This window comes from Haliotis asinina, chromosome 2 (assembly GCF_037392515.1).
Source record: "Haliotis asinina isolate JCU_RB_2024 chromosome 2, JCU_Hal_asi_v2, whole genome shotgun sequence".
Lineage (NCBI taxonomy): Eukaryota > Metazoa > Mollusca > Gastropoda > Lepetellida > Haliotidae > Haliotis > Haliotis asinina.
Genome location: NC_090281.1, coordinates 11,004,237 through 11,016,697, shown reverse-complemented (window position 1 = coordinate 11,016,697; position 12,461 = coordinate 11,004,237). Strand labels below are relative to the sequence as shown.

The 12,461-nt window shown below is 39.3% G+C and overlaps 1 protein-coding gene across 1 annotated transcript; it reads left to right on the top strand.

Annotated features, from left to right (window-relative positions):
* Positions 1–2,095: 2,095 nt before the first annotated feature.
* Positions 2,096–10,840, top strand: LOC137271371 (ATP-dependent DNA helicase RecQ-like). Its single transcript, XM_067803992.1, has 5 exons — positions 2,096–2,153; positions 5,859–6,016; positions 9,500–9,702; positions 10,213–10,322; positions 10,575–10,840. Exons 1-5 carry the CDS (start codon positions 2,096–2,098, stop codon positions 10,838–10,840), a joined length of 795 nt encoding a protein of 264 aa, XP_067660093.1.
* The last annotated feature ends 1,621 nt before the right edge of the window (positions 10,841–12,461 follow it).

Here is a 12,461-nt window from a genome sequence, read left to right as displayed (position 1 = left end):
TGGATCCTGAACAATATCTTCTAGAATTCCAGATAACAGCTCCATTTTTACTGCCGAAGCAAATGCAATATTAACAGCTCTTAAATATATTCAAAGACACCCCAAACGTAAACAATATATAATCTTTTCTGACTCTCTTTCTTGCCTTCAAGCTATTACAAATATTTCTTGTAAACATCCACTTTTAATAGAAATCATTGAATTGTATAATGATCTTGCTACCGGCCAATACGACATCGTCTTTTGTTGGTTACCCAGCCACGTTGGCATTTCTGGGAACACGCTCGCTGACCTTGCTGCTAAAGCAGCACTCAACAAATCTGTGACACCAATTATCATTCCACACACTGATTACAAAGCTACCATTAGGTCTTACATTCGTGATCTGATGCAGAAAAGGTGGGACACTCAAGTCGGTATCAACAAATTACATGAAATACAACCCTACATTGGTTACACCTACTTGGGTTGTCAGTCCAGATTTGAAGAGGTCATCATGCGACGATGTCGCATTGGCCACACAAGATATACGCATGAATATTTGCTTAAAGGTGAAGATCCTCCGTTCTGTATCCCTTGTGATGAAAGAATCACAGTCAAGCACGTTTTGCTTGACTATGTTGAATATTCCATCACAAGGGATAACTATTTTAAATCGGGAACTATGAAGGATCTTTATAGTAACGTTAGTAATCATTTAATCATTGCGTTTTTAAAAGAATTAGATTTATTACATGACTTGTAAATAGATAAATGTTTTAAGATTGGAAGTCGAATCAGGAACTACGATTGTTAGTGGCTGTATCCTCGAAGGGGGTTGAAGTACCGTAAAAAATATTGTCCTCCTGAGAGGGTACGTAAGTCCAAAAAACTGTTGAAGTCAGATTTATTCTTCCACCTTTTTAGCCGTAGAATATGTGTCATTTTAATTTGTGGCTAATCTTGTATACAATCGCTAGCAGCTGAGGGGATGGTGTAAATCCAGCTAGGGACCATGCAGGTAGCAGAGGTATTGTAAGTCCCCATGGTCACTAGTATGGTGATCTACCCTCTGTTGTTGGCGATCTATGGCCTGTTTTTATATTGTACTGTCCAAATAATGATACTGTTATATTCTTATAAGTTTCCACACTAGTTTTAATATTAACTGTGATAGTCTAGTGGTTTTACTGTCTTTCGTCGACAGGTTCTACATAGTATGCACACATATATATATTTTATGTCACGTATGTTCTCGTCACGATATGGCTGCAACATTGCCGATGTGACGTTAAATCTTAACTCACTCACTCACTGTTGCAGTTCTTCACACACAGTCTGTTCCTGTGGTCAGTAACAATGAGCTTCACTTTTGAGAAAACCCTCTCCACTTCTGATGTTGACAGGATGACTGTAGCATAAACACTTAGCAGCTTGACTATACATGGATACAGGTTGCCCAGTTGTGATTTCAGGCTTGTCAGTGTTTTCAGCATGGCTGCATGGGAGCTAGTGTCAAGATCATTGGAGAAGAGTTCCTTCACTTGATTCCACTCCAGAAGAGTTTGGTCTGTATCCAACTTGAACTGTTCTGCGAGGTCTGACACCTGTAAAAGAGATATAATACAAATAGCTAGTTGTACTATTAACAATACTGAAGACATAATAAATAAGTGTTACAAATGATTGACATTGAATGTTCACATCAACAATGGTATACTTTCTTAGTCGGTTTTCAGGAACTCCAACTACTGAATTTAGAATATCATGCATTACAAGCATACCTCAGCATCTCCATGAAAGGTGAGAAATGAGGAATCTCCAGCTTTCCTCAGGTCAAGGGCTGACAGACTTGAGGACTGGTGTAGCTTGCAGTCTGTACTCCAAGTTCCCAATCAGTAGGTCAAGGAAGGTATCCTTGGAAGACTGCACATTCATCTGTCTGCTCATGGTCATGTCTAGACCATACTGAGAAGTGAGCTGGTCAACTTTGGAGAGATATGGACCTGGCTTCTCCTTCATTCTCTTCAGTGAAGCAACACTGCTGCGAAGTTGTGGTTCAATAACACTCAGGTCCAAATCTCTCCTCTCGAACAACTTTGTCAAGTTAGCCAACATGGTGCAGACATCACAAAGGAGCAGGATAAAGTACAACTTATCATATGACTTCAGCTGTTTGTACAGTCCTTCAGCAGTTACACTAAGCTTGTCACCAGCCCTCTTGTCATTTCATATCCCAACTGCATTTTCCAGATCTGCAAGAATTGCTGGGTAACACTGCCTAACTGTGTACACTGCTCTCTCATGACTCAACCACCTGGTATGCACTGCCTTCTTGATTGTGATGGGATTTCCAGATTCTGAGTCTTCCATTTCTTTTGTCAAAACCTGCATTTTCTCCAGGCTTTTAGATCTAACTGTGCTGAAGTGGTAATATTTAAACAGACCCATCAACACATCCAATAGCTGTCACAGATTTAAATGCACCACTTATGGCAAGTTGTAGTCGATTGTTAATGCAGTGGATATCAATCATTGCAGGATTTTCTTTCTTCAGCTGTGTGACCACTCCTTTTCGTTTTCCAACCATCACTGCTGGTCCATCACTAGCAAAACATGTCATCTTTTGGGGATTGAGGTTTGCTTCTGCCATGTATCCCTTCACAGACTCAACTATTGTGTCTGCAGTACCATTTGGGATTTCTTGATCACAAAGGTAGGCTAACTTGAGCTCTCCATCCTCAACGTATCGCCCAACAAAAGCAAGATGTTTCCTTGTTGATACGTCCGTGTACTCATCAAGCATGAGTCCAAATTAACTGCTCTCCTTCATTTTCTTCACCACTTCCTCTTCCACTACTTCAGCTTGGCATTCAACAAACTCTTGTATTGTCCTATGACCCTTGTATGATGCATTCTTACCACAGTCAAGGTTGGCAATGTTTGGAGCTCCAAGTTCAATGCATAAATCAATCAAAGGTCCAAAGAGTGTGGTATGGGGCAAGTTATGCTTTATAAGAAAATATAGGACTTTCTGTGCATCTACTAGGGCAGATTTTTCTTGTCCTGAAAAGTTCTGGAAAGCGTTCTTAACGGAAACTGCTTCATCCTTCTCATAAGGGGAGCTTTCATGCAACGACACTTTGTCAAGTCTAATGGTCTCGCATCCTTCCTTATTCCATACCATGGATCCATTTCTCCCTTTTGTATTCCACTTCTGACATAGAGTACAAAACATCATGCATTCTTTTACGCCATCTTCATTTTGGTCATCTTGATATTTCAACCAAGGCCTGCCTTCTTGCCACGTGGGTTCAAATGTCAGTTTGTGCCCTGCATCTTTTTTCTCTTTCTTGCGAAAGGAAACTGTTCTGCTTTCTGTCCCTTCAGGTGTTTCGGATTCTTTTGATGAAGAAATCCTTTCTTCATAGGAAACTACTTCTGATTCCTCCAGATTTGGCCTGAAATTATTATAAGTTACTAAGCATTATGTTTATAGCAGTTGTAAGTACAAAAGCAAAACCACATGGATTGCAATGTAAATGCAGTAGTTCAGAGTACACAAACTCGTTACAAATAAAGAAAATGTGACTATAATGTGGCTGCAGTGTCACAATTACTCAAATCATAGTTTTTTGTTTAATTTGGCAGTACAAGAAAATACCAAAATGTTTCTGCAAGCATTGTGAATCACGTTATGGAATAATGTAAACGCTCGAATGAAAACAGATTATTTCTAAATCACCCATATAAGTATGTATGTTTTCGCATTTCCAAACCCATACCGCGACGACAATGGCTTCGTCGTTATTTTCGATTGAACTAAGCAGTTCAAAATATACCAATAACTTCTAAAGCTGTGCTTTATAAATTATTGATTAAGCATTGTTGCATAGTCTAAAATGTTTATATACACACAAAACTGTGTTTGTTATACGTTTTACAAATATCCGTGTAAAATGAAACAAAATGGCGGACACTTCCGCTTGGGTAATCAGTCGAAACAAACCCAAATTTCGTTGAAATATCTAACCAACAGCCAATGTAAAATATTAATGCTAAGTACTTTGTACTACTACCAAAGCCTGAGTCATCTTTTCTTGTCACATGCAATTTATTACAGATATGTTATATAACGAAATTAACCGCACATAGCCACCTACCCCGCGAAGAAATCAAGGAGTCATCGACACTTCCTGGCTTCGGCCCTCGCAGCCTCTTCCCTTTTCCTCTTGATTCTTTCCTTAGTTGGCATTGTGAAATAACGCACATTTGCAAGTAATGGCGAGATTGTTGTGAAAACCTTCAACTTGCGAAGGGGAGCAACTCTATTGTTTTTCTTAAAATCCGGACCGAGTGACACGTGTCAAACTGGCGAGGCCGTGAACAGCAATGCAGGGTGGCTTAGGAAAAGGGCAGGGCGTCTTAGAAAAGGGCAGGGCGCTGCGCCCTGCTAAAAAATCCTAGGGGAAACTCTACAATACTGTTACTTGATGGTTATCCATTTTACGTGCGTATCTTTTACTTCATCAAAACAACATGGATAACTTTGTATGTTTAAATTTCAACGGTCTTTTAGATAATTCGGTTAAAGCAAATATTTCAGCTATTTATTTTAATAATGATAGCATTGATTTCTTTCTATTCCTCCAAGAAACCCATGTTTATAATTTACTAATTGCTAAATCATTAGGGTCTAAAGTTAAGATGAAGGCATTTCGGCGTTTTGGAAGTAATTTCAGTCGTAGTGTGGGTTTTATTGTTAGATGTTGTATTAACTTTGTTGTGGAATATTTTCATTTTGATATAGAGGGGCGTTAGTTGATTTGCTTATTAATTATATATAATGGTTTTAGTATTAGATTTGCTAATGTATATGCACTTAACCATGAAGCAGATATGGTTGATTTTAATACATCTGTAGCAAAGCATTTGGTTACTAGTAAGATGGTTATTTTGGGTGGGGACTTCAACTGTGTTGTTGATACAAAATTAGATAAAATTGGGGGCAGATTAGTATCTCAAGCTGGGTCCAATCTTATTAAGCAATGGGTTTCGGACTTTTGTATTTTTGATGTCTATCGCTCCAAGTTTCCTGGTTCTGTGGCGGTTTCCTGGCGCAATACAGCCTGCGTCGGACCTCGTTTGGACCGATACTATACTTCTCGTACTCTTGAGTCTGCTGATATCTTTGCTTGTGGTTTTTATGACCATGACTGTGTCCTTTCTAAGCTAAGGATTTTGCTGGTACAAGTTTGGGTACTGGAGATTTTAAATTCAAAAACTTCTTGTTAGATAAAATCTTTTAAAGCCCTATTTACTGGGTTTTGTTTCAGTCATATTCCCCCTTTAAATTCCATAACTTTAGGCTGGTGGGATGGTTTGAAGTCGGAAATTCGGTCTTTTGTTACACTGTTTGCCCAAGTTCGTAAATCTCAACAATCATCTTTTCGTAAGGAATTAGTTTTGCAATATAAAAAAAATATGCCATGCAGAATCTCTACGTCCTGGACTTTATTCAGATCAAATTAAGGCTGTCAAAAACGACTTCATGATTTGGAAATATTGGAATTTAAAGGTCATTTAGTTCGGTCTAAGGCATCCTCGATATCTCCAGGATAAACGTTCCGATAACTCTCCACTATACCCTGGACGCATCTACGTCTCGGCGCGAGAATATTTTTTTTACCTCCCTTTGCGGGTTTTTTGTCCAATGAGATGCATACGCTGAGAAGTTGAGCGGACCAATCACAAGCCTTCTAACAGGACACACCTCCGCGCTTTCTATAAACAGTAATGGCGGCGAAAACAATTGACTTCGATCGGGTGTGCTCTCGCTTCAACATAGAAAGTTGACTCCCGTTCAGGAAGTCACTGAGACATCTCTTATGATGGAAAGGATGTTTTCTTGTCCATAACAACGGGCGGCGGAAAATCTATTTGCTACCAAGCATTCCCTGTTTTGAGTGAACACAAAAATCCCGATTGTAAGGTTTTGATAATATCACCGCTGATTTCAATCATGAAAGAACTAGGGGTGTCACGATTCACTCACTCTTCGATTCGATTCGATTAATAGAACTCGATTCGATTCTTCTCACATAAAGTTCATAAACAAGTGAAAAATGTTTTAGTTTGACTAGTTTCACTTTAATGTGAAAACTGTTAGTCTGTTGTAGAAAGTAAAATATAAATAACAGCAATGTAAACCAAGGAATGACTAGAATCCAAAGTACAAAGTGTTTAACATACATGTAGTCAGTCCTAGTCACAGTCCTTCACTGACCTTCAGTAATATCACAATATGAGGATATTCAGCATAAGCCATCAGCCTGGCCTACCAATGTCAAACAGTCAAGTTGAGTCAACAGTAACTCAAAATAAACAAATAAGAGATTCACTGTTACAGATTCACTGGTAAAGTACAAACCATCTGAGACGATCATGGTCTTTGCCACTGACCAGGAAGACTAAAAGTCAAAATACACCTATTCAGGATAAAATCAAAAGGTTTTGTCTACCAGCCTAGTATGAGCCTACCTGGCTGCTAGTGTTAACATTAACTCAAAACAACAAATATGTTAACATCCCACAAAGTCACTGTTACAGATTCACTGCAAATCATCTGGAATGATCATGTTTTTGGCCAGGAAGACTAGCTGGTCAACATTGTTACTGCTCGGACATGCCCTCTGAGCAGTAACAATATCCCCTGCTGTGGAAAACACCCTTTCACTTGTTGTTGGTACACTTAAACAACACTTGGCATACTTGGCTAAGAGGGGATACTTTCCCTCCCTCCCCCTCCACCACAGCAGTGGGTCCCCTTCAAGGACAAGGAACTCATCATTCTTGTAGGATTTCACTTCTGCATCCAGTCTGTCATATACACTCAGACCCTCCTCTACTTTGACAACAAACACATCACCAAAGAGGTCACTAAGAGTAGAATGAGCTTCTTCTCTGTTTTCTGTTTTCAGCACTGGTTCTGTTGCCTCGGCTTGTAACTCTTCATTTTCAAGATCTGTTGTAGGCATACTAGGCAGAGTGGGAATTGCTGGGCCAGACTGCTCTCCTGGTTCTGTCTTGATTCTTACAACCTGCAAATTATGATTTTCACTATTTCATTTTTCATTTGCAAATATATATGGTTACATTTCCTATTATTTTACAAACTAACATCATGAAAATTAAACCAATGAAGTTTGAAAACTATGACATTTCCTCTGCCATCCTCCCATGAACCTAAAAATATTTTTGATATGGTCATACTAGATTTTGAATTAACTATATAAAAAATTATGACACATTGGTTTTGTTGTAATTTCAAATTGGAATTCATAATGCCAAATTATTTACCTCAATTTGAGACTGGTGGAACCGAATGGCTGCGTCTTGAAGTGCCTGGTAAACCTTGTGTCTTCCTGCTTCATCTAGATAAGGCATGCTTTTGAACCTTGGGTCCACAGCTGAGGCTGTTAGAAGGTAATCTAGTACAGTACCTGTATACCTGAAAATAAATTTTCACCAATTATTGTTTGTTGAAATTGTTGTTGTCTAATGTATTGTTGATAAATTTATTTTCCAACCAATCTTTCAATGATGTATATAATGATGTTTGAATTATTGTAGACTTTTTGGCATATTATTTTTGTGAAATTAGTTGATTTATTATATGTTTTCATGACAACATGTTTATTGTTTATATACACTTGTTACAATTTTAGGAATAGTTAACATTTACAAGTGTTATGTATTTTATATTTATTTATTTTGCCATTCTTTTGTCATCAAATTAAAATTTAAAATATAATAAACTTGCCTGGATTCCAAGTCAGATCGAATGACCTTCTTCACATCAGCAACCAGGGTGTTGTCCTCAAAAGATTGCTTCAAGTGTTTCAGGAACATCTCTGAATGGATGAATCATTGATACAGTTGGATGTGTTTGGCTGCACATCTTTGTAGTTACTGTTTTAATTGGCCTCAGAACTTGGATAATGGTTTCAATGTTATGAATGTCATCATCAGACAGGTCTTTGATCTTTTTTTTCAGTTCCAGTATTGCAGCAAACACTGCAGCTTGCTGTTGCACATACCTCTCCAACATGTCATATGTTGAGTTCCAACGGGTTGAAACATCCACCACAAGTCTTTTTTTTGGCAGACCCAAGTTTAGCATGCAAGAGTGTAAGCGCACTTGTAGCCGAGGTACTTTTGTGAAAGAAACTCACCACTCGCCTCACCCTACCGAGTAATCATTCCATCTGTGGCACTGTTAATCCACGCTGTGTAAGCCAAGTTTAGAGTGTGAGCAAAGCAAGTTATGTGTGGCTCAAACCCAGTCTCTTTCACTGCCTTGACTATGTTGGCTGCATTGTCCGTTGTGACGGATGGCCCCTTCCCATTTCTCTCCAATTTCCATGTCCCAACAGTTTCCTTCAAACACTTGGCCAGATTTTCTGCTGTATGGGATTCAGGGAATTTGTGTGTTTCAAGAACAAAATTTTCACCTCTCCACTCTTCATTTACATAATGCGCTGTCACGGCTATGTAATTTTTCTGTTGCCCTTGACGTCCATGAATCTGTTGTGATAGATACATTCTATCCTTCACTTTGGTAAATAATCCAGGAATGGCCGTTTGGCTAAAATGTGTTCGGCAAGGCAAGGAATATTTTGGTTCCAAGACCTGAATCATATTTTGAAACCCAAGTTTATCAATGGTTGAGTAGGGTCTCATATCATGAGCCAAATATCCACCTATTGCCTTTGTTATCGCAGTTTTGCGGTCATCCCCAAGCTTTTGACTTAGCCACTGATTGGAATAAGGTTTGCTGTCTAGTAATTGAAGGCCGCTTGGCATCCCCAGACGCTGATTTCCCACCTAAACCATTCACATCGACATTGTGTTTTCGCTTGAGATGATTGAATAAGTTCGTTGTCGAGCCAGTTTTGCATGTAATATCAGTGTAACATGATTTGCAAGTGGCAGTTTCCTTTGACTCACCCCTAAACCCAAAGTATTCCCAAACTTTAGATTTTAAATTCGCCGGGGCATTTCGTAGCGTAGCTTCGTCAGCCATTTTGTACGGTATTAAGATTGTGTATTGGCTTATGTTTGAAGTGAATCGATTAACAGCGTGTCAAATAGTTGCATATAATTCCTTTTCTTTGTGGTGAGAGAATTATCGCCAACACTGCAAATATTTAGAAGTGTCTAAATACGAAACCAGTAATTGTATGTACCTTTACACGAGTAAAGTAAAATCAACAGTGATTGGTTAATAGGGCAACGAGCTATCCAATCAGCTTGCAAGTAACAGAACGTGAAAGAAAGCTGTCTGTTTTCTCGGACGATGATTGTAGAACGATGACTTGTTAGATAATTTGAATTAAATAAATTAGAAAAGCTGTATTAAATAGATTAGAAAAGCTGTAAAGTAAACTCTTCATGAATCGAATCGAAATTGAAAGATAACGAATCGAAATCGAATCGAATCGAATCGTGACACCCCTAGAAAGAACGGTGTCAGGAACTTGCCAAACTTGGGTTTGCTGCATCTTACATTGGAAAAAGCAAGATCGACGATGACTCTATATACAGTGAGAAAGTTCGGTTTGTCGTCAGTTCACCCGAATCTCTCCTCTCAGTTGCACACTGGCTTCTAAACCAACTGATTGATCTCCTCGTCGTCGAAGAAGCCCATACCTTCATTTTATGGTAAGTACTGATATTCACTATTGGTATGATTATTATAATGATATCGAGGGCAAAACAAGTCTTCCTAATGTCACTGAATAATCCATAATACCAGTCTATGAATCTATTTTAAACTGTTATTGATCAGTGTCGTCAAATGCCGAGGATTATCTGGCAATATCAACCATGTGTTATTTGTATATCGATTATAGACCAGTGAATAATAGACCAGTGAATACATAATTCGGTCCAGCATTCTCAGCACATAGTTCACACCACTCTCATTGAAAGGTGCAATCCAATTCTATACTTCATATTGTTAACAATACTAATCTATTTAGGTTATGCTAAATGGTATTTTAATACCCAGTGTACGTCACAATTACCTTATCATTGAAATATCATGAATTATAATAACAGTAAACTGGTATTAATCTGAGAATTTATTGATATTGTTACTCAGAAAAAATTAAAACTGATGTAAAGCTTTCACACAATTACAAACTAAAAATGGTTTTCATACATTTTTAGGTCTGAAAAGTTTGAAGACGAGGCTTTCAGGAAATGGTTTGGCAACATTGGAGAGGCAAGATGTTTCTTATCATGCCCTATACCTGTTATCACTGCAACAGCCAGCAAGAGTATGCGAACAAAATACATAAGACGTTGGCCCTTGTTGATTGTGTTGACATTGTTGACAGTCCAGACAGAGTAAATATAAAACTCTTCACTCCAGACAGAGTAAATATAAAACTCTTCACTAAGGTTATTGCTTTCAGTGGTTGCTGACACTGGTTGTCGAAAAGGAAGACATCTGTCCCAGATACATTAGTTTTACCACAATAAGGATGTGTGGAACATTGTTCAGCATGTTTAAAAAATGTTGCCATCAGCTTATCACTACATTCTGATGTTTCATTCTGTCACACCAGAATCAGTGAAAGAAGTCATCCGTGAGGACATGGGCACGATGGATGGTTTTATTCGTGTCCTCATGGCTTCCAGCTCTGCAGGAATGGGTGTGAACTTTAAAGGTATACATAATGTTAAGCATTATGGACCGCAAAGAGACATGGTCAGCTTCGTGCATCAACTTGGGCGAGCAATTCGAGACGGTGACCAGTCATTCCATCTGCCATGGTCTGCACGTTGGGCTTGAAAAGGGACAAGTACGGGCAAGAAATGCTCACCTATGTTACAAACAAAGACTTACGTCACAGACAAGTCATACTTGATGCATATCAAGCTACAAAATCTGAACTGAAACAGCACTTGTGCTGTGATGTCTGCACCAAATCCTGTACCTGTGAAGAGGCAGATTGCTCAGCCTTTCAACACCCTTCCTTCCTGACAGAGGCACCCATGAAGAGCCACCTCCTCGTGGTGGGTACTGGGTAACGCTAAGTGCTCTTCTCCCGTGTGGACCCGGGACAGAATGTATCCACAGCACCCCATTGCTTGTCGTAAGAGGCGACTAAATTGGGCAACCTGTTTGCCGTGGGTTGCGTCCCGTGTCGGTGGAGGATGGGATCCTGGTGGTTGAGGGCAGATGGGCTTTTAACTGCGTTCCATTTGCCCAACACACCACTTCGGCCCTTACTTCACCTAGACGGGTGGTTGAATGGGCCCGATTCAACCAATCGGCTGGTCATGGACTGTGTCTGTGTCATTGCACATTTTTGATATTTGGAATTGTTTTGAAATTCGGTCTTGGCACTACTGTTGATTTGTAACCTTTTTATTCTGAATTATGATCGTATGAACTTTGCCTAGAGTCTTATGCCAGAAGGCGATGGCTCATGGGCCAATCTGGTGGATTAGTTATTTTTAATTCTTCCGCTAGAGTATATCATCTGAGTATCCTTGGTGCTGCAAGTCGGAGACCCACTTGCATTCAGCATTGTCCTTGTGATACTCCGTGGTGGGTGGGGAGCTCAGATGATGAAATGTAACTAACTAAACATGGCTTACAAAACCCCTCAAAAAAAGAGCAAACGTCAGCTTGATACTGATCCCATTGAAACTGACCACAGACTGCCCAACTCAATTGATTACTGGCCACGTTTTCTTGTTGTTGAGACTATTGACAAGACCCCTTTAAAGTTGAATCCTTTTGCCGTAGCTAAAGGTATACAAGGCATCGCTGGTGATTACGTTCCGGTGCCCTTCTGGTTGAGTGTGCAAAAAGACAGCAAGCCACCAATCTTATGAGTACTAAATCTTTTGTCGGTATTCTAGTTACGATCTCGGCTCACAAAACACTTAACACGAGCAAAGGAATTGTCAGGGACCGTGAATGTTTGTTTGCTGACATGTCAGAACTTGACATCGCCTCAGAGATGAAGGAGCAAGGTGTCCTTTTTGTCAAACGTTTTACAACCCGTAGAAATGATGCTACTGTCAACACAAATACATATTTGTTTTCTTTCTCTTCTCCAAATGTTCCAAAATCATTGAAAGCAGGATACTGTAACATCAACGTTGAAATGTACATTCCAAACCCTCTTCGATGTTTCAAATGCCAAAAGTTCGGCCATGGGGTTAATAACTGCACATTGTCTGTTGTTTGTGCTCACTGTGGTGAAAAGACACATACAACGGAAGATTGTGACAGTAACGTTAAGAAATGTACGAACTGCACTGGTGCCAATTCATCGTTTTCCAAAGAATGTCCTGTCTGGAAGTATCACATGGAGATCAACAAACTAAAATTCACCCGAAACATTAGTTTTGCAGATGCCAAAAAAACTGGTCCAAAGTTCTGAACCTAAAGAAAGCTA

What these genes read in the sequence shown, in the direction of transcription:
- LOC137271371 (XM_067803992.1), top strand. Translation starts at nt 2,096, where the DNA reads ATGGTGCAGACATCACAAAGGAGCAGGATAAAGTACAACTTATCATAT. An exon ending in CTTATCATATGACTTCAGCT is followed by an intron (nt 2,154 to 5,858) that starts GTTTGTACAGTC and finishes GAAGTCACTGAG; the next exon opens with ACATCTCTTATGATGGAAAG. An exon ending in CACTGCAACAGCCAGCAAGA is followed by an intron (nt 10,323 to 10,574) that starts GTATGCGAACAA and finishes TGTTGCCATCAG; the next exon opens with CTTATCACTACATTCTGATG.